Below are 23112 nucleotides of genomic sequence, written 5' to 3'. Positions count from 1 at the left end.
ATATGGTAGAGAATTTTATTATTGGCCTCGGTGTCTTGTGTATATAGTAGAGAAAAAGTATATATTTTGTGTCAAGTGTTAATATCCATGCTAGAGCATATTACTCGTAAATCTTAGCTGCTTACTGCATTGCAATCGCATTGTAAAGAATGAGCTAACTGTGACAAATTTATTAAGCCGGAAACCATCTCCATTGCCCACAAAATTGGTTCAATGGTTCTGTGACTGTTACTGCATCTGAGATTAGAACCATGTGCTAGTGTCTAGGACTTAACACTGGTAGAAATCAATGAGGGAATTTGACAAAAACTATTTCAAGTTTAACATGTCTTGTCAAATTATTCTCACTTTATGACTATTTAGGATCGATCCATGATCTGGATGAGGTATTCTTTAAATGGTGTTATTACTGTTATATAGTAGCATTGAATAAAGAATTACCGTTATCAGAGAATTCTTGTTTTTGTCTGAACTACTTTTGTAAGCCGTAGGAAATACAATTATATAATACCCTAAAGGCCAAAAACAAATTTACTGATTGAAAAGAGCAATAGTGTTTAAAAAAAAAAAAAAAAAAAAAAAAAAAAAAAAAAAAAAAAAAAAAAGCAATAGTGTTAATATCATAGAGATGATCAAGTGAAATAGAGTATCAAATTTTAATAATGAGATCACATTTACCGATTTCTACCCTTTTCCCCAAAGGAAGAACTCTAATAAAAATTAAAAGCACTATAAAAGAAGAAAAGCCCACCTCAAAAAATAAAATAAAATAAAAAAGCAAGTTTATCTGCTCATGAAAGTTTAACTGAAATTTGATTATTTGATTCTTAGTCAAATTCTATCTCATCAGTCATCACCAAAAGAATTCTAATCTCAGCATAAAACCCTCTTTACGATATATTTAATCCTCTGTCAAATAAAATAAAAGATATATTTCTATAAAAATAAGAGTAATAAATTCAACTAATGAATACTATTTCAATGTTAAAAATGAAGATGGGTATTTTAATTTTGAAGCTTTTCATAATTTTGAATTCATGGGTTTATCTTGGATCCGGTCATAGACCCGATTCTGGTGAACAACCACTTTCAAAAATTAATATTTTGAGTACTATTCTTGCTATTAATCCACATGCCTCCATTAATGCTGCTCCGATTCTTCTGGGTTTAAAGGTACTATTTTAATATTTTAATTATACTTTTTTTTTTTTTTAATTAAACTTTTGAGATATATTGATGTGGAGTATGAATCATATGGTTAATTTTACTGAAAGATTATCGTCTCTTTTAAAATAAACGGTTTAAAGTTGACAACTTTGTTATCAATTTTTCTATTGATTATATTATAAGACTAATAAAGTGGTGAAATAATGATAACGTCTTTTTTATTATTAAAAAAATGTTTGTTATACAAAATAATATGAAAACTAAGACATCCTGTAATTGAATGATTATAGAGACTAAAGTACTTTATTTATGCTGTTTACTTTGGCTGAATTGTCTAAACTACCTTCAAAAGTTGTTAAGCAAACCCTATGTGGCTGCATTTTGCTGACTTGGCTCACAGATGAACTATTCCATTGGGAATATAGATATTTGTTATCTGAACTCGGTTCTTGTGTAACTATGTGTCCCAGTATCAAACTTTGTGTCAAGTAACTATGTGTCCCAGTATCAAACTTTGTGTCAAGTGTTTATATTACTAAAACATATTAAATCTTGGCTGCTTCACCGCATCATGATCACAATATAAAGGTTTAGAGTTTACCATGACCAATAAATTAGGCTGCAAACCATCTGCATTGCTCACAAAAGTGGTTCTGTGACTGTTACTGCAGTCGCGACCACATAGGAGATAAAAAAAAAAAAAAAAAAAAACAAAAGAAAAAGCATGTGCTAGTGTCTACAATCTAACACTGTATCTGTAGGTAAAATGAAGAGTCAGATCAAGCTAGCAATGGTTAAGAAAATTTGACTAGATTTATTCCAAGTTTCACCTATCTTGTCGAATTACTCTCACTTTATGATTATTTTGGATTTATCCCATAATAGAAGTATTGTTTGAATGGTGTTAAATAGTGGCATTGAATAAAGAATTGCCATTATCAGAGAACAGTTGTTTTTGCTCGAATACTATCTAAGCTGTAGGAAATAATACATCCTAAAACAAAATTTGCTCATTGAAAAGAACAATAGTGCTGCTATCATAGAGGTGATCAAGTGTTATAAAGTGCATGACAATGAATCTAATATATTTGCATCATTCAGAAATTGACTGCCCTGTATTGCATTATCCATTACCAAGCTTAGATTTCATGGACGATGCATGGACATTTGGAAATTATAGTTATAGATTGAGAAAGAAATAAAGGAGACCTAAAACTTGTGAAAATGTTGGACTTTGAGACTTATCAGTCTATAAGCTTCTCAAGCTATGAAGTGGTTCCATCAGTTTAGTTTCATGTGCCATAAATTCATTAGTTATATGTTTATTGATTGTAGGGTGAAGACACTGAATGGGTGGACGTAACCCTTCAGGCCCCAAACCCGTCTTCAGATGATTGGATTGGAGTTTTCTCTCCTGCAAAGTTCAAGTATGCTCTCTTGCTGCCTTTATACTGACTATATTGTTGGTTATGTTTGTTAAACTATCGGTTTTCAGCATGATTTCTTCTTTACTCTGGCCACATCTCATGAATGATGTCCTCAATTTTGTTGATACACTACCGAGTTTTTACTTTTTTGGTCAAAGCTGTTTAATTTAAGGACAATATCCTAATTAACAACTTACTTGCTTCTGAAGCTCATCAACCTGTTATTCAGAAACTGATTTGAAAGATCAAAAACCATATTTATGCTCAGCACCAATAAAGGTAAATATACTGCAAAGAAGCTGTTTTGTTCAACTAAATGTATTTTCTTCATGAACACACTTGGATTGGCTATGAACTAAATTTATTATTTCAGTACATGTTTGCAAACACCTCCAACTCAGATTACACAAACAATGGAAAAGCCAATCTGCGTTTCCAGCTGATCAATCAACGTGCTGATTTCTCATTTGCTTTGTTTTCAGGCGGCTTGTCCAATGTAAGTGGAATTACTTTATTTGGATATCTATAATAATTACTGTTCTCATTATTGTGTATCACTTCATCAGTGCCTCTGATATACTTTTTCTCTGCAGCCCAAACTGGTGGCAGTTTCAAATTCTGTAACATTTGCAAACCCTAAAGCACCACTTTATCCACGTCTTGCTATAGGGAAGTCATGGGATGAGGTAAGTCTGTTGTCCTCATAAGCCACAGTGTAACAATTATTCTTAAGCATTGCAATTTTCCAGAATAGTCATCTCATTCCATTTTAGGTGTTTCTTTATTTAACAGCTTCTAAAAATAGAGTTGGGATATTTAAAGCATTAATTATACCAACATTGTAAGGTACCAGTACAAATTGGCTGCCCCTCAAGGCCTCAAGTATAATGATACTATTACAAAAATTTGTAAATTAATGGTTAATAAACAGACTTATGGAAAGCAAACATTCACACAATTTGAAAACTACTCGTAGGGGTTAACAATTTTATTGTAATGGAGGGTATGATCTTATTCTTTCTTTTCTCTAGGCAATATGATACAGCACTTTGGTTGACATGCTGACTTTCATTTAAACAGCTGTAGTTTTTTACTGTTATTTGGGGTTACTCTGGTTATCTTGTTATGTCCCTTTCTGTATATCATACAGTTCCTTATGACGATTCAGTTAGCCGACCTAAATCATTTTGGGACTAAGTCTTTGTTGTTGTTGTATTTGAGGTCATGTTTGCCATTTATATAAAGTGGTGTTTGGTTGCAATGCATTAACATCACCAGCACATTACATTCTTTTTAGTTGAATTGAGAAATGAACTTTCTCTCTGGATGTGAATGTCTCATGTATAAATACAAGTATAATCTTTGTGCTGCAGATGACTGTAAGCTGGACAAGTGGCTACAATATGGATGAGGCTGTTCCTTTTGTCCAGTGGGGCCCTCTAGACTCAAGTCCAAAGCGAGCACCAGCTGGAACATTGACATATACGCGCAACACCTTATGTGGTAAGGTTTGATTGCTGATTCCTCAAAAAAACAAAAAAAAGGTTTAATTGCTGAACTACTGTCATGTTGTGATTCTGATAATCATAAGTGTCAGTATACTTTCAAGTGCACAGCTCCATTACTCTATTCTTTGTTTAGATTTCAGACCCAATTATTATCTAACTGTACAAACATCCTCTTTCCTCCCTTCTTACGATCTGGAAATGAGCATCTTAACCTCTTATCAAGAAGCATGACTTGGATGAACTTCATTGCCTTCAAATTGAATATTTGATCTTTGCACTTAAATGAACCTTGTCATGCCTCACCAAGGAATGTTTCCTTGTTCTGTCTACCTGTTTGGCTGTTTCCCTCTCCCTCTCAACTTTCTTCTACCTGTTTCTTTCCTCTTTCTATCTCCTGCTGCCCCCCCCCCCCCTCCTCCTCTTCAGTTTCTTAAAAATCAATCCCAAGAAGAAAAACTCCATACATTATAAGTCCCTTTTACTGGATGTGAATGACCAAATTAGATGCTTATCTTGGCACTCTCTAAAGGACTTTTATACTACCTTAAAAGTGACCGGCATTACACAGTGTGCTCTGATATGGAGGACTGCAACATGTAATGTGTGTAAACACTATCCATAACATTGGGCTCATGATTGATTTTTATTGATGAGGAGGCTTCCGTTCAAAATGCATTGTACCACTGAGGTGGCATATCATGATTCAAACATTGTTTGAGCTGGTTAACTAACCTTTGGGATCACATATTTCCTTGCTTTCTATGATTTTTTATCTTGACACGGATGGAAAGTTTCAACATAAATTGCTTTGCTAATCTCTGAAGGTTTATAATCCGTCACATCAAAAACATTTTCTATTCTCTTACTTCCTACTAAGAAATTTGATTCACTTTCTTTCCAAAATTGATTATAATCTGATGAAAATAACTATACACCAAGCTTATCTAGGAAATGGTTTGAGGTCAAATATCAAAATGGATTGACCAGCTTTCTGAGTTGTGCTTGAAGGGAACCACTATAAATGTTGATGCTTAGTGCTTTCAACAAAGTACACATGAGTGCCCATCATAATGACTATTTGCAAAGAATGAGCAGATATAGCTTCTCTCTGAACTAAATTGCACATAAGATTGCAGTTCATTGTCCATTGAATCAACTTATTGCTTCTAGCAGCATATTCTGGACTGTTTATCAAGTTACAAATATTCTCTGAAGGCAGCATTATTGAATTTAATCCCGACAGCCTTAGGATCAAATTCCCAAGTTTGTTTGACATCTTCTGAATGGAGAATCCTGAGCATTCTGAAGATCTATCACTTGCTGTTCACTAAGCTTACATTGTACAATATTGCAAGTTCCCTTAAACTTCAATCTGGATCTTAGTGATTTTCAAACCTAGATTAAAATGGTTTAAGTTTTTCCTTTATTTAATTAAACAATAAACCTATGTGTCACTTGTAATGGCAACGCTTTTTTCTTATTGTACTTAACTTGCTTGTAGGTGCGCCTGCAAGGACAGTTGGTTGGCGCCATCCGGGCTTTATACATACAAGTTTCCTGAAGGATTTGTGGCCAAATCAACTGTAAGCATCTAAGAATCTTACTTGATATAATTATCTAATCCATGACTTTGGTCCTTATACTTGTGGCTATTATTCTTCAGATACATGTACAGGATGGGCCATATCTTGTCCAATGGTTCATATGTTTGGAGTAAGACATATTCATTCAAAGCTCCTCCTTCTCCTGGGCAAGACTCATTGCAACGTGTTATAGTATTTGGCGACATGGGGAAGGTATGTCCATTTTGCACTAACTGGGACATTGATTTCTTCCCAAGGAGTTCATACTCCCAGTATGTTCTCATATTTTTATGCTTTAATGATCAGCTGTCCAGCTGAATGCTATATTTCACTTAATAAATTACATCCATAATGGTTTAGCAAAAGCACTGTTCTTCAAACAGTAATGCTATGTACTCTATTTCAATTAAACTAGGCCTTCACAGTAAGTTATCTATAACAGCTTTCTTTTTTGTGATCTTTCTCAACCAATAAATATTTTTGGAAAAGTGGTTCATATGTACTCATGGTTTGACATATATTTGCATAACACCCGCCCACACCATCCCATGCTTTTACCTATTGCCCTAAATAGGCTTCCCATGATATACAAAGTATTAGTTATAGCTGCGTAGGTGAATAAGTCAATAAGATTTAAGTAAACATACTCTACACTTACGTACTGACTTTATTCTTAATGACCCTGATTCATTCTTTTATTCAGTTAATTCCATTGTTAAGGGAGGCAAAGTGTTTTGCAGCTGGGCTTGCATACAGTGACTTTCAAATTAGAATAATTTTGCATGTAGCATTCATGATTCCTGTAATCTTGATGACCTTGATTGATTATATACTAATGTCAGATGAGAACTTTGACACAATACTTGTTGTGACAGAATTGTAGCTAAATGGTTTTTTCACTATGAATCTATAGGCTCAATTCATGCTCGTGTGTGCTACCTGCTTTTTTGTCCTCTCTATCTTTTTAGTGTCTTTTTTCAATTAGATTTTAAAGATTTTTTAGTCTTACTGTCATGAGAAGAGTGGCATTATTAGAATGTTCTGCTCCCCTCCATCTTTAAAAGTTCTCATGCTCTGACAGATTGTCTCACAACAAAAGTCAAAATAGAAAGAACTTTTAGAGACGGATAGAGTACAATACTTCATCGCTACTTGTTTTTAGCACTTGAAGAAATTATCAGCTTTGTAATGCTACTCAAGGAAACATATCAAAATCGAGTCTTGAAGTTTTGCTGTTTTTCCCGTTTTTGTTAATATTTCTGTTTACTTTTTATGCTTTTAATTTTAATATTAAATTTGTGAAGGCATTACATTTTTTTATGTCTCCTACCTAATTCAGGCAGAGCGTGATGGATCGAATGAATACAGTAACTATCAGCCAGGATCACTCAACACTACAGACCAACTCATCAAAGATAAAAAAAACTTTGATATAGTATTTCATATAGGAGATTTATCATATGCAAATGGATATCTCTCACAATGGGACCAATTCACCTCTCAGGTGGAACCTATTGCATCAGCTGTTCCGTACATGGTTGCAAGGTCTTTAAGCCCTTCTCTTCAGCGTTGTTGTCTGCATTATTACACTTTCTCGCAGCATTTCCTTCCCTTTTAGATTAAGCTAATGTACCCTTAGAAACTTTTTTGTTTTCCTAACTTGGTTACCACACATATCTATAATCATTAGATGGTAATTAAGGGTTATCAATATAAAACCTTTGCTAGTGGAGATGCATCACATCGGACATACATTTCTGAGGGACACTACATGAATTTACACAATCTTCATACCATTTCCTCAATTAACATGTCATATTGTCTTTTTTTCTCAGTGGTAATCATGAACGTGATTGGCCAGATACTGGATCATTCTATGGCAAAACTGATTCAGGTGGAGAATGTGGTGTGCCAACACAAACCATGTATTATGTTCCAGCAGAGAACAGGGATAAGTTCTGGTAAATTTTTATCCAAGTTTCCAATTTAGCTTCAGCATCTTTCATTATAACTATGACAAAGTATGCTATCATGTAACTTGAAACCTGCACCTTACTAGCTTTGGAAAACGGCATTCAGTTTGAAAGTAGAAGTTTTCATCTCTCTACCCAATCTGTAATGAGTTGGCTTGTTCAAGGCACTCAGTATGATGCATGCGTAGAATTACACCTACAATGCTAGCTACAAGTGTAACAATTATTCATGCCAGATTCGGCTCAGTACTGAGTCTGACAGTTAAACGTTTTTCATATTATAATTTCTCCTATAAATTTCACGAACTCATGATGATATTTTATTAGGTATAAGGTAGACTATGGAATGTTCCGCTTCTGCATAGCAGACAGTGAGCATGACTGGAAGGAGGGAACTGAGCAGTACAAATTCATTGAGCACTGCCTTTCAACAGCAGATAGGCAGAAGCAACCTTGGCTCATCTTTGCTGCTCATCGTGTTCTTGGTTATTCATCGGACAAATGGTATGGGCTACAGGGCTCGTTTGAAGAGCCAATGGGTAGAGAAAGCCTTCAAAAGCTATGGCAGAGGTACAAAGTTGATATTGCATTTTACGGACATGTACATAACTATGAAAGGTCGTGCCCAATATACCAGGTATGGGTTTTATATCCTTCACATGTACATTGAATATCTTTTACCCAACTATGATTGAAAGGTTTAATCATGGAACATATAAAATTGAAAGAAATATTAACTGTTGGATGAGAAGAACTGAAGAAGTAAATCCTTATCTCATAAATATTTACTGTTGGTGGCACAATGGCACTGTTATTGTTCTTGTAACATATCCTTTATAGTTATCTGATATTTCTCCCTGCTTGATTGATGCAGAATCAATGTGTAAAATCGGAGAAGTCTCATTACTCAGGCATTGTAAACGGAACCATCCACGTCGTTGCAGGTGGTGGAGGAAGTCACTTATCAGAATTCAGTGAAGTGAATACTACTTGGAGTATCTACAAGGACTATGATTTCGGATTTGTGAAGTTAACTGCATTCAACCATTCATCTCTACTTTTCGAGTACAAGAAGAGCAGAGACGGCAATGTCTATGATTCCTTTACGATATCTAGAGATTATAGAGATGTTTTGGCTTGTGTTCCTGATGGCTGTGAATCAACTTCCATGGCATCTTAAATTTTCAGAAACTGACATATATACAATATAAAAAATGGATGACTGAGAAATTTTAAAGGGACTATTGTTTGTATAGCTAGGAAGAATTAATTGCATACCTAAAGGATATTGATAGTCATATACTCATATAATTGGATTTCACAAATGCGCATTTTTTAGACACCAGTTACATAAAAAAAAGTTTTTTAAAAAAACTCATAACCTTTTTTCTCTTGACGGCTCACTACCTGTGATAAATTAATTTTCTTTTATATGAGCACAAGGTCCTTGTCAATTTTGATACTAGTAAACGAAATATGCAAATCAAGGGAAAAACTCGTTAAACGATTAATTACAAGTTTGTCACTTGATTTGCATTCCAAGTTTATTAAGAATTTAAACTAGTACTATATCCTTTTATATTTATGTGTTTCGGGTGAAAACAATGGGACCTTGCCGAAGGTCTGAAGATGTGGATGAAGGCTGACTCGGTCCAAATGATGCTAGGCCGAGGGTTTCCTGCACAACAAACACACGTAAAACTGGTCTCGGGGGTCTTCTATGGGAAATCGTTCTTGATTTTACTGTAGGTGTTTGGAAATTGTACAATTAGCAACGTTGCAATGCTAAAAAAAAAAGTTTAATTTAGCAATCTTTGATCACTTGGTCTGTTGCTCAAGCTGACTACACTATTGAGTAATGACTGTAATTTTTCTTGATCGAAATTTCCATGAAATTTTCAAATTTTTCTTGGTACGTTAGTCAATGAATAAAACCATAAATTCCACACACATCATTCATTTTGCATTGCCTATTTGATTAAACACTAGTTGTTCATCGACAAGGATTGGACATTGTTGAAATAGTCATTAATGCCCCATTCTTCACCTTTGTCTCTTATAATTGTCAAAGACGTTAGCTAATTTGGATTGTGGAAATTCCCGGTCGTTGGAAAACTATAATTATTCACTCAAATCCAAAACTCGTTAAGAAGCAGCAAGACGGGCAAGGACTGGAGTTGTTGCTTGACAAATCTAAGTCAAGTTGAGATCATACTTTGCATATTTGCTTGATTTTTTGGAGACTCCATAAATTTTCAAAGAGTTTGGTGGAATTGGATCCAAAGTTGGCCTTGAAAATTCGTTCCGATTAAGGTATAGTAACTCCAATTATTTCCATGGAACGCTTGGTGTTTTTCAAAACCGGTTAAATGAATTCTCTATAGTCAACCGGCTTTTGCTTTGTGCATAAGTGAGATAGCATCAGCTGTTAATCAAACATTTTCCTTTTTTTTTTTTTTTGTTTATTTTTAAATGCAGATTGTTGTGTGCTACAAGCTCCCCACTCTATTTATTATATAAAGTTATGCATTGTGTATTATTTAGCTGATGTATAAGATGATATTCTATGAGATGAGCTTGCTACCGCCTACCCATGGTTTTAGTTCCGTTCATACGTGCACTAGAATAGTCTTAACTTATTCCTAACAATTTATCTTGAAGAATTGATGCTAAAAAATTCTTCACCCCATTCTAAACATTTGTCTCTTTTGATGATTCAGAAGATGTTATTACTAGCTAATTTAAATTGTGGAAATTTTTGGCCTTGGGAAAACTATTATGAAACAACGTTGACTAGTTCAAAGCAAAAGATGCCTAATATCGCAGTACCTATCATCTTTGCTCTCTAGTTATAGTAGAATAGCGGGGATGATCTACGTTGAGGCTCATAGAGGTTTGACCCCATAACGAACTTTTGTAAGCGATTAGATATATACAAGGAATTTTATTGCCTTAAATATGGATAGAAAAAACTGTTTCAGAAAGATTGAGGTTTATATTTTTAAATCAGAGGGAAGTATGTACAAGCATGTTTAACAAAAGTAGCTAATGATGCAGCCTAGTCAATGATGTTACTTTCTTTGAATATATATATTAGTGGAAATCAAAAAAAGATTAGAGGATTTACGATTCTAGTTCCTTTGTAAATAAATGTCGAACTTGTACTATTGTCATCTCTAAAAAGAAGTCATCATCATTGTTTAATTTTTTGACAAATGCTAAGCCCCGTCTTTCCCGTTAGTAGACTTTTGATCCTTAGCTTCAAGTATCATGATCACCATATGTACATTCAACCAAGTGACCGTCTATGGCTATAAAAGCTACTCTCATCTCTGTTGTTATGTACCAGTAAAAAAAAAATCCCTCACTCACAAAATCAGATATACAATTTTATCAAAATGGGTTTCGGATGCTTAAAATACATGCTTCTAGTAATCATAAATTTTCCATTACCTTTTATCAATTTTCTAGTAGTTGCTAATTCTAATCTCCCTTCCTTGCAGCAATCGAAACCATTGTGCCATGATCATGAGAAGGTTGCATTGCTTCATTTTAAGAAAAGCTTAAGTCTTGATTGCCCTGAATCATCTCATGTTGCTTTTGCATATCCAAAGGTGAAATCATGGCATGATAAATCATATCATTTGGAAAATGCAACTATAAGTGGTGATTGTTGTAGGTGGGATGGTGTCAAGTGCAATGAGAAGACGGGTCATGTCATTGGCCTCGACCTTAGTAGTAGTTGCCTTTACGGCACCTTCCCTCACAACACCACCCTTTTCAGCCTTAGTCATCTCCGTGAGCTAGATCTTTCTTATAATAACTTCAATTATTCTCAAATCCCCTCTGACATTGGTCGTCTATACAAGCTCACACATCTCAATCTCTCAAGGTCAGTTTTTAGTGGCCAAATACCATTAGCAATTTCGACATTGTCCCGTCTTTCTCTTCTTGATCTTTCCTTTAATGGCAATCCTATGGTTGTCAATGAGGAGTTAGATTTGAAACTTAATGATTTGAGTCTAAAGAAGTTGGTTTATAATTTGAGTAGTTTAACCCATCTTTATCTAGATAGGGTTGATGTATCATCTGAGGTACCTCTCATGTTAAGATACAGAACTTCTTTGAAGGCTATTTCAATGAACTACTGCAATTTGTTGGGTGAATTCCCAACAAATATTTTCCACTTACCAAATCTTGAAGTAGTGTCATTGACTTTCAATCCTAAATTAGGAGGATATATTCCTGAATTTTATTCTAATAGTCCTCTTCGTATATTATACGTTGATGGAACAAAATTTTCAGGAGAGTTGCCAGCAACGCTTGGAAATCTTGTTTCTTTGACTGAATTGGACTTGCAAGAAAGTGAATTCTATGGAAAAATTCCATCTTCAATAGGTAATTTGACAAATCTCACCGTTCTAAACCTAGCCCGCAATTATTTCAGCAATGATCTTCCTGATTCTATCATGAACTTATTGAGCCTTACTTTCTTAAGTCTTTCAGACATGCCGAATGTTGGGAATGCTAGAATATTGAAATCTTGGTTGCCTAAGCTAAACTCACTCACTCAGCTATGCCTTAGCCAAATGAATTTAGGCAATGACATTTTACCTTTGTGTAACTCTACTAGGCTCACTTTTTTGGATCTTAGCAAAAACTTGTTAACAGGCACACTACCAAGTTGGTTTGTAAACCTAACTCAATTACACACCTTAGAGCTATATGGTAATCAGTTTCAAGGTCCAATCCCACCCTGGATTTCTAAACTTGTGAATCTTAGCACATTATTAATGTCATTTAGGGACTCAGTTGCCAAATTTGATTCATTTTTGAAACTCCCAAATCTCCGTAATTTAATGTTGACTGGTGTTAGCTTAACCTTTCCTCGAGATCTAAACACCAATTCATCTCTATTACAGTTAGAGATTCTAGATCTTGATTCATGCAACTTGACTGAATTCCCAGAGTTCCTACATTCTCAAGGTGAGCTAAAAGTATTATCTCTCTCAGGGAACAAAATCAAAGGTGATATTCCACAATGGTTTGTAAACACAACTAGAGAGAATCTCTTGATCTTGAACCTTTCGAATAATCTTTTAACGGGTTTTGAACAACCTTTAGTTTTCATCCCATGGTATAATTTGCAAATGCTGGATCTCAATGACAACAAGTTAAGAGGGCAACTTCCAACTCCTCCAAGCTCGACACAAGTTTATCAAGTCTCAAACAATCAATTTGATGGAGTTCTTCCTAGTAATATATGTCAAGCTACATCTTTGGTTTACCTTGACTTATCTAAAAACAATCTTATGGGCAAGATTCCAAGTTGCATTAGTCATCAGCTTAGTGATTCATTGCAAGTATTAAACATGCAAGGCAATAAATTTAGTGGTTCCATTCCTCAAATGTTTCCAAAATCATGCAATTTAAAAATGATCAATTTAAGCAAAAATCGATTTGAGGGAAAGCTCCCGAAGTCCTTAGTCAATTGTACTTTGCTTGAGGTACTTGACATAGGAAGAAATCGTATTAATGACACTTTTCCATTGTGGTTAAGAAGCCTTCCCAAGTTGCAAGTTCTTGTCATGAGGCATAACCATTTTCATGGGAAGATAACAACTCCATTTCTTAGTCCAACGGTGCATGATTTTCATCACTTGCGTATATTTGACTTGTCATGTAATTATCTATCTGGTAACTTACCATCTAGTTATCTTCAAAGTTTGGTTGCAATGACAGTTTCAACTGAAAAGTTGTCAAACTCATCCAACTCTTTTTTTAGGTTTTATTTTAGGATTGGGTATAATGACTATGGGTTCTATGGTGAGAAATACAATTACGTTGTCACTATTACAAATAAGGGGAGTGAAACGTTTTACACAAAGATATTGACTGTATTGCGAATGATTGATTTCTCAAGCAATAAATTTACTGGTAGAATCCCTATGATAATTGGAAATCTTAGAGGACTTCAAGCACTAAATCTATCCAACAATAATCTTGTTGGTGGTATCCCATCTTTTCTAGCCAACATTAAAGACCTCGAGTCCTTAGACCTTTCTCAAAACAAGCTTTCAGGAGTGATCCCTAGGGAGTTGATAGTGCTTAACTTTCTTGAGGTCTTCAATGTATCACACAATCGTCTAGTTGGACCAATACCTGAAGGAGAACAATTTAATACTTTTGACAATAGTTCTTTTGCTGGAAACTTGGCATTGTGTGGAGCTCCATTGTCTCAGAAATGCAAGAAAGACTCCATTCCATCATCACCTCCACAAAAAGCAACAAATGATGAAGAGGATACTAAGCTGATTGATTGGATCATCAGATCGTTGGGGTGTGTAAGTGGATTTATAATTGGCTATGTCATTGGGAAGATATATGTAGCTGATCGATATCATGATTGGTTTATGGAGACTTTTGGAAAGACAACGAGGCCGAAAAAAAGAGTGAGGAGGTCAACACAAAGCTTCATACCTTTTTGTTTCATAGTACCTAGTACATTTTGCTTATGTCTATCTTGTGTATTATCCAGTCTTATGTCATGTAATATTTTGCTAGCTATATGAATAAGATAGCACCCTATGAGACTAGAGTATTGCTCATAGAGGTTTCCCTAGTGTTTTGCATGATGTGAGTTTTATATATTTCTCATTTGATCTTGAATATAAATCTGTGGACTTAAATTACAGTGAAGAGAAAATTAAATATGAAAGAGTAGTTTGCATGGTATGAGCTTTATATAGTTTTGTTTGCTAGTAGCTTGTAAATATTTCTTATGTCTTATCACTCTCATGTATAATCCTAGTATCATGTAATATTTTGCTAGCTATTTTTTTTTTTTGGTGAAAAAGAGGGGCAAGCCCCAAAAAAGAAACAACGAAAACAGGAAGAAACAAAAACAAACCAAACACCTAAAACAGAATTAAAAAGACTAAGTCTAAATTAATTCTCCGGCACCATTCTCGACCACGCTACTCCACTGAGGTCCTCCAATAAAATAGCACGAAGATCCTTCGGGATCGCCTCAAAGATGGTAACCTTCTCAGTCGCAGTCACCCCATAGTTCGCTGACCAGTCCGCTGCCCTGTTAGATTCCCTATAGCAGTGAGAGATGGTAACCTCCCAATCTCGATGAGAAATGAGAGCTTTACACCGACGAATGATGTGAATAAAAGGAGAGTTGGTCGGAGGATCCTCAACCAACATTCGAACAACAATTTCAGAATCTACCGAAATCTGAATCTTACGATGCCCACCATCCCATGCTAGCCCAAGCCCTCGAAGCACTCCAATTAATTCAGCTCTAGTACAAGTGCATCTTCCACAATTAACCGCAAATACCTCAAAAACCTCTCCTCTATGACCACGAATAATTCCCCCAGCACCAGCCTCCCCTGGGTTGCCTTTCGAGGCTCCATCTGTGTTCAATCGAACCCAGCCTTCCTTTGGATGTTGCCACTTCACAAGCTTCTCTATGCGCACTTTCTTGCCATCCTTTTCTTGAAATAAGTCTCTTGCCATAGCTCTCTTAATGTCACCAACTCGCGCAAGTACAAATCCTACTTGGTCAATAGGAATGTTTGGAACATCCTGAAAAGTCTTGGCATTACGCCACTTCCAAAGCCACCAGCAACTAATAGCAAAGATCTTGGGCCATTCACTTTCCATATATGCTTTCTTTGCATCAAGATTGAGAAGCATCCACTTTTCCAAGGATAAAGTATCGAGCATATTGCTAGCTTTAATGCCCAGCTTCGACCAAAGCCCTCTTGCAGCAGGGAAAAATCTAAGAATATGGTAGACATTCTCCTCTGCTGCACCACAAAACTGACACCTCGGATCACTAGTGAGAGTTCGAACAAACCTCGCAACATTGGTCATCAATCTGTCCTGTATGGCCATCCAGACAAAGAATCTAATTCTTTGTGGGATATTAAGTTTCCAAATCTCCATCCAACCATTCTTTTCTTCATCCATTACGCCATCAATTTCGCGCACAATATTCAAGGCTGAGCTAAGGTGAAGCCCCCCGAATTCGAACCATTCCAGGATACCTCATCAATAGCTTCTTTATCCTCTACCAACTCGTGTGCCGCAATTTCCTTTAGCACATCTTCAGGGAGAAAATATGCAAATTCCTCAAGCTTCCATCCCACCTCTTTATCCCACATCTCTCGAACCGTGCAGTCCTGCAACTCTAATGGAGGTTCTTCACTAGCATAATTTAACAAGGGCTCCTCACAAGCCCATCGATGGTGCCAAAAAAAGGTGCGCCCACCATTGCCAACTGCCATGTTCAAGCCCTTTCTAACCACATCTATACTACTCATTATGCCACGCCAAGCATTCGAAGAATTCCCTTTGTCTTTAAACATGTCAATGTCACAACGATTGTTGCAGTATTTGCCCTCAAAACTCGAGACCAAAGGGAGTTTGGCTCAGCCAATAATCTCCAACCTAACTTAGCAAGAAAAGCTTTGTTAGATTGCCGCATATTTCGAAGGCCTAACCCTCCAGCTTGCTTAGGTATTGTTATTTTATCTCAAGCTACCAAGTGGACCTTGCGATTATCATCATCTTCTTTCCATAAGAACTTCCTTGCTTTTCTATCTATGTCATCACAAGTCGATCTTGGAAGCTTGGTTGACTTCATAGTATAAAAAGGAATCGCATTCAAGGTAGATTGAATCAAAGTCATACGGCCAGCCATGGACAAAGTACGAGTTTTCCAACCTGACAATTTTCCATTTATACGATCAACAAGATATTGGTAATCTCTTTTCGAGGTCCTACCATTAATTGTAGGCACTCCAAGATACTTCCAAAATCATACGTTTCCTCCATACCAAGAGTAGAGCAAATAGCTTCTCGAATTTCCAGATTGGTATTTTGAGAAAAGTATACCCTCGACTTATCAATGCTCACCTTACTACCTGAGGCCTTGCAAAATTGATTTAAGCAGTGCATAACAACTTCGGCTTGAGCAACAGAAGCATGACCAAATAAGATCAAATCATCGGCGAAGGCAAGATTAGAGATGGGTGGCCCATTCCTGCTTGCACGAATCGGAACCCAAGCACCTAAATTTACCTCCCTCTCAATTAAATGGGCTAGACGCTCCATACAAACCACATATAAATACGGAGATAAAGGGTCCCCTTGACGAATGCCTCGAGATGGTTTGAAGAAGTCTGTTGGTTCACCATTCCACAAAATCCTCAGGTTCATCGAAGATATACATTTCATTACAACATCAACAATATGTATCGGAAGACGAAGCTCACTCAAAGACTCCTTAATAAACGACTAACGAAGACGATCGTACGCCTTCTCAAAATCGATCTTTATAGCCATAAAACCATCTCTACCCTTCTTGTTCCTCATTGTATGCAACATTTCTTGCACAATTATCACATTATCTGTGATCTGACGCTTAGGGACGAAAGAGCATTGAGTAGTAGAAATTAGCTTAGGGAGCACTGGCTTTAACCTATTCACAATGACTTTTGTAACAATCTTGTAGATGATGTTACATAATCCAATCGGGCGAAAATGGTTAGCCTTTTGAGGAACATCCATCTTCGGAATCAATACCAAGAATGCATCATTAAATCCGTTAGGAAACTCTTCACCATCTAGGATCTGTCGAACCAATTGAACCACATTTGGTTCGACTAAAGGCCAAAAAGTCTTGTAAAAAATTGGTTGAAAACCATCGGGGCCTGGGGCCTTGAACGACTTCATGCTTTTTAATGCAGCCACCACTTCACAAGAGCTAAACGACCTCGTCACTTGTTCCATGTCATGTTACTCAAGTTCTGGAAAGTAATCCCACAGTAACGAGACTCGATCATAGGAATTACCTTCTGCCTTGAACAAGTTTTCCCAATAATCAATCACCAATTTTTTCACAGCAATATCATCGGTTATCCAAACCCTTTCACTGTTTTGGAGAGTCTCAATTCTATTCTTCTTGCGCCTGATGACTGTAGATATATGAAAATATCTAGTGTTGCGATCACCGTCGCAAATAGCCTCCAATCGAGATTTTTGGAACCACAAAATTTCTTCCTCAATCAAGACATCATCAAGTTCTTTTCTCAATTTCGCTTCAAGTTTAACAAGATGACGTTGTCTACCGCAAGACAATTCAGCTTGAATACCCTCTAGTCTCGCCCATAATTCCGACTTTTTTCTGAAAATATTATAATACTCCTCCTTGCTCCAAGTACACAATTTATCAGCAAAATTTCTCAAAAAAGGGACAATAGGAGCTGTACTGTCCCAGTTCTTATGCACGAACTCAGAAAATTTTTGGTTATTCAACCACCTCGCTTGGAATCTAAATGGTTTCAAAGCCGCGGGAAGGGGAGCAAAACCTGTAGTGCTAATGAGAATAGGACAATGGTCTGATTGCGATTTTGGCAAATTGCGGACAGCAGCTTCAACAAACTTCATTTTCCAAGCTTCATTTGCAATGCCCCTATCTAATCGAGCCGATTTGAAGGTCTCAGGAGAATTTCCTCTAAACCAAGTGTGACTAGGGCCCGAGCAACCCAAATCAATTAACTCATTATTCTCCACCCAATTTGAAAAATCCCTACACCTTCTTTGCATCTCCGAGCCACCTACACCATTCCTTTCCTCCATATTCATAGTTTCATTAAAATCGCCACCCAACAACCATGGCCCAGAGTAGTTCTCTTTAATTTTTTCTAACTCTTCCCATAACTCTCTTCTAATAGAATTGTCAGGACTCGCATATATAGCAGAGAACAACCAAGGGGTATCTCCCACCTTCGAAATTTCAACAGTAAGGTGTTGTGAGTGTTCCCCGTAAGGGGTAACACCAACATTCTCCACCCTCCAAAAAGCCAAATTCCACCTCGAAACCCTTGAGCCTCGACACGTAATTGACCAGAAAAACCAATAGAATTACAGATTTGAGTAGCTTGATCACCACTCATATGGGTTTCCACCAAAACCAAAACCGTAGGGTCATTGATTCTAATCAATTCACGAATAATCGTTAACTTATTCCCCACTCCTTGAACATTCCAAATCATAACTTTAATAGACATATTAAATTCTGGAAAAATTGGGAAACTATCAAACACGTTCAATGGAACGTTAAGCAACATTCTGAGATATACCTCTCTGAGAGCCTTCATCGTCCTGTTCATCTGGAACGGAAATCGGAATAGCATGATCATCTCCGGAATTCTGTGAGCAGGGGGAAGAAACGTGGTTACCACAAGATTTACCTTGTCTGCCAATGGATGGACACTCACCATCGTTGGGCCCTCCGTCTGGTAGTCGATGAAAGATTCGAATTCTGGGGGCACCTTCATCTCCAAAGTTACTGGGACTCTCGCTGGATTCATCATGAAGAGAAGCACTTGACCCACCACCCCTCTTATCACAGCTTTGAGCTAAGGCTGATGGCGTATGGGAAGCTACAAACAAATTTTCTTTGTAATTAATATTCCCCAACTTATTAGTAAAAGAGGCCTTTGGATCACCTTTTTTGCCAAGCTGCTTCGATGGCTTGAAAGATTTGTTGAGATTCGATAACGGCAGCCGAATATCTTTCTTCCCATGTTTATCATATTTTTTTGCCACAATAACTTCCTTAGATACAACATTATCTTTTTCCTTCCCCTTATCAATACCAACCAAATCCTTATTGGTCTCTAAGTTATCAAAATTCTCTTCCATCAAAATATCTTCGCCTATACAAGGAGATCCCAAATTCACAACAGAATTGTTACCTTCCACAGTTACATCTACCACTTGTGTAGGTTCTTTCTGAGCAGTGTTTGTTCCTAAATCAACCACCTCATGGCTATTCGACTGATCTAAGATCGTACGGACCACATTCTGGGGAGCAGTAACATTACGTTCACGAATAATTTCATGTTCCTCATCTTCGATCTCTTCTACCTCCAGAGCCCCAAAACGAGACCCCGTATTTTTTCCAGGATTGATTGTAGGCCCTGCTTGATCTTTGTGTGGTCTCCATACTTGGTTGGTATGTGGCTTATAGCTCTTTTCTTGAGCTTGGACCGGCTGTACAGTGGCAACTTTCTTTTGATTTTGGACCTTCTGTCGAGGAGTATTCTTTCGATTGTTCCTTTGAACAAGCATCCAGGCACCATATTTGTCATGAACCTCATGTTTCTCCTTAACTATTTGGCTACGATAAAAAATCCCTCGATCACTTCTAATCTTTGCCACACCCTGAAGATGGTCTTCCTTCAAATCCTGAAAAGCCCCACAATTATCCTCCTTATGTCCTAGCTTTCCACACTTGAAACAAATCATACGAAGTCCCTCATATTGCACTTTCCACACTCTACCATTGAGTTTAAACTTGGATAGAAGTGGTTTAGCTAAATCAACTTCAATACAAAATCGAACATATTGTCCTCGATCCATGGACTCTGTATTTTTATCAATCTTGATCACTCTCCCAATAACTGACCCAATTTTATGTAGAAATTCTTTATCAAAATACTCTACCGAAAGCTGAGGAATTCTTACCCAAGCCGTCAGAGTCTTGATTGGTTCTTCATCAGAGACAAAATTAGGAACCCACTTCCTAATTGTCAAATAGCTATCCCCAATCATCCAAGGACCATTCGTTAATACGAATTCATAATCCTCCATGTTTCTAAACCGGACCACATAAAATGAGTGCCCAACATCAGTCAACGCAATCTCCCCTTTAAGACTCCATTTCGACGTCAATCTTCTCATACGCATTTCATACCCTAATTTCCTATCAAACAATTTGATAATTAGGGCATTTAACCAAGGACGACGGAGTCTTCTTTTCTCTTCTTTAGTCAGCAAGATTGTTGGGCAACCTTCATCATCTTCTGTATCTGATTGAGGAACATCATCATCTGAAATATACTCTTCAGCATCATTACCACCAAATAGGGGGTTGTTATGGAGATTACTTCCACTCACAGCCTGACTAAATGAATTAGGTTTAGGGTTTTTGTTCCCAAACCCTGGAGTCTCTTTAGCAAAAGAGTCCATCTCCATATCTATATCTTCATTCCTTTCTTCACCAGCATGAGAAGGATTGTTATTGATTTCACCATCGAAATTCCTCTTGAATTTCTTATTAGAACGTTGCAGAATGTCACTTTCTTCACTAGTTAGGGTTTTCTCTCGCTCACGAGCGCTCTCCATAATGATGCCCTTTTTTTTATAGAATTTTTGTACTATAAATTGGCCTACGGTAAGTTAATTTTTGCTAGCTATATGAATACGATAGCAACCTATGAGATTAGAGCGTTGCTTAATCTTCCATATAAATCTTTGGTCTTAAATAGTTATATTGAAGAGAAAATTATACATGATGAAAGAGTTTTCAGTTTCAATCAATCTTATGCATTTATACTGGTGCAGTGGTGCTAGTAGCACCATCCCACCCACCTCTAATTTTTTTTCCTTTTCTTTTTCTTTTTTACACCTCTATTATTGTTCGTTCCCAATAGATATGAAAAGGTTGTTAATTTGTTAAATGAAGTGAAGTCAAATACACGTTCATCTCTTCTTTGATGATCATTCACACATATTATTTACAGAGCTTTTTTGGTGCAGCAGGCCACACCGTGTGGCCTGCTGCCAAGTCATTAAAAATAACATATTCTGACGCGGGTAAAACGGGGTTACTGTTCACGCACATAACGGGTTACTGGTTTTGTCAGGGTTACTTGTATTTTCCAGGATTTACTTGTATTTTTTTTTCAAGAGTTACTTGTAATTTTTTTAGGGGTTACTTGTTGTTTTTTTTTCAGGAGTTACTTGTTTTTTTTTTTCAAGGTCGGGGTTAATTGTATTTTTTTAGGGTTAATTGTATGGATTAGTTATTCAAGGGTTACTTGCATTTTCAGGGGTTACTTGAATTTTTTTTTTTAGGAGTTATATTTTTTTTTTTGCAAGGGTACTTTTTTTTAAGGGTTACTTGTATGGGTTAATTCAAAGGCTTATTCAAGGGTTACTTTTATGAGTTACTTCAAAGGTTACTTGTATGAATTACTTATTAAATGGTTACTTGTCACTTATTCCAGAGTTGCTTGTAGGCCCCATACCAAACCAGTAACACCCTACAGTAACCCCCGACAAAACCAGTAACACCCTACAAGTAATCCCCGACCAAAACCAGTAACACCCTACAAGTAACCCCTGACCAAACCAGTAACACCCTACAAGTAACCCTTGACCAAAACCAGTAACGCCCTACAAGTAACCCCTGACCAAACCAGTAACACCCTACAAGTAACCTAACCCCTGACCAAAACCAGTAACACCCTACAAGTAACCCCTGACCAAACCAGTAACACCCTACAAGTAACCCCTGACCAAACCAGTAACACCCTACATGTAACCCCTGACCAAACTAGTAACGTAACACCCTACAAGTAACCCCTGACCAAACTAGTAACACCCTACAATTTTTGACGTAGAATGTTCGATATGAGATTCCACGAAGAAAAGAAGCTCAAATCTTTTTGGTTCTCATCGATTTCACTACTTCAAATGTTGTTCATGATTTGAAGGATAATTAATCATAATTTTTCACAACAATTTGACACCAAATTTCTACAATTTCGGGCTTTAATTGTAGCAATTTGGCAAAGAGGAGAGAGAAAATGGATAGAGTAGCGATATGGTTGTTGGTGATGTGGTTTGGCTTGAAGAAGAAGCTAAGAAAAGAGGAGAGAGAAAATGGGTGGAGTAGAGATATGGTTGTTGGTGATATGTGAGTTGGCTTGGAGAAGAAGCTAAGAAAAAAAGGAGGGAGAAGAGTTGTGGTATTTAAAAAAAAAATTTGTGGCTGGCCACACCGTGTGGCCAGCCACATACAAAAATTGGTGTATTACTTATGATTACTTAAACATGGGCACGGGCCGTGCCCGTGCCGCCGCGGGCCGTGCCTGGCCGTGCCGGGGTGGGGGCTGTGCCGTGTCGTGCCGGCTCCGCGGCGGGCCGTGCCGTGCCTGCATTTGGCACACCCCAGCCCACGGCACGGCCCACGTGCCTTGCGGGTCGTGCCATGCCGGGCCGCAGGCCAAACCGTGCCAGCCTTTTTTTTTTTGTAATAAATGAAAAAAAAAACGAATTAAACAATATATTTTTTTTTTAGTACAACTTAATATATGTGATTAATTTATGTTTATGTTAAATGTTAATGTTAATATATTTTGTTTTCATTTTTTGAACAACTTTATTTTAATTTAGGTTATTAAATTATTTATCTAATTAATAATTACGTTTAAGTTTATTTAAACAAATAAAAACAATTTTATTAATTTAGCAAAAAACAACAATGCATATAATAAAAAAAAAATACGAGTGCGATAATCCGAAAACACAAAAAATTGAAGAATAACTTATTTTATTATATGACGGTAGACGGTACGAATGTACG

At 36.7% G+C, this 23112-nt stretch overlaps 2 protein-coding genes across 2 annotated transcripts; both read left to right on the top strand.

Annotated features, from left to right (window-relative positions):
- The first annotated feature begins 269 nt into the window (after window positions 1-269).
- Window positions 270-9010, top strand: LOC110724304 (probable inactive purple acid phosphatase 27). The gene is made up of 12 exons (XM_021903726.1): window positions 270-1173; window positions 2503-2594; window positions 2804-2873; window positions 2968-3090; window positions 3188-3280; window positions 3968-4097; window positions 5604-5685; window positions 5766-5898; window positions 7025-7230; window positions 7521-7646; window positions 7986-8295; window positions 8533-9010. The coding sequence occupies exons 1-12, from the start codon at window positions 967-969 to the stop codon at window positions 8836-8838; spliced, it is 1878 nt and encodes a 625-aa protein (XP_021759418.1). The 5' UTR covers window positions 270-966; the 3' UTR covers window positions 8839-9010.
- Window positions 9011-11056: 2046 nt separating this feature from the next.
- On the top strand, window positions 11057-14211 carry LOC110724115 (receptor-like protein 12). Its single transcript, XM_021903510.1, has 2 exons — window positions 11057-14110; window positions 14197-14211. The coding sequence occupies exons 1-2, from the start codon at window positions 11057-11059 to the stop codon at window positions 14209-14211; spliced, it is 3069 nt and encodes a 1022-aa protein (XP_021759202.1).
- The last annotated feature ends 8901 nt before the right edge of the window (window positions 14212-23112 follow it).

Source organism: Chenopodium quinoa, unplaced genomic scaffold, assembly GCF_001683475.1.
Source record: "Chenopodium quinoa cultivar QQ74 unplaced genomic scaffold, ASM168347v1, whole genome shotgun sequence".
NCBI classification, from domain to species: domain Eukaryota; kingdom Viridiplantae; phylum Streptophyta; class Magnoliopsida; order Caryophyllales; family Amaranthaceae; genus Chenopodium; species Chenopodium quinoa.
Note: the sequence above shows the minus strand (reverse complement) of the source record. Positions and strands in the feature narration are given on the sequence as shown.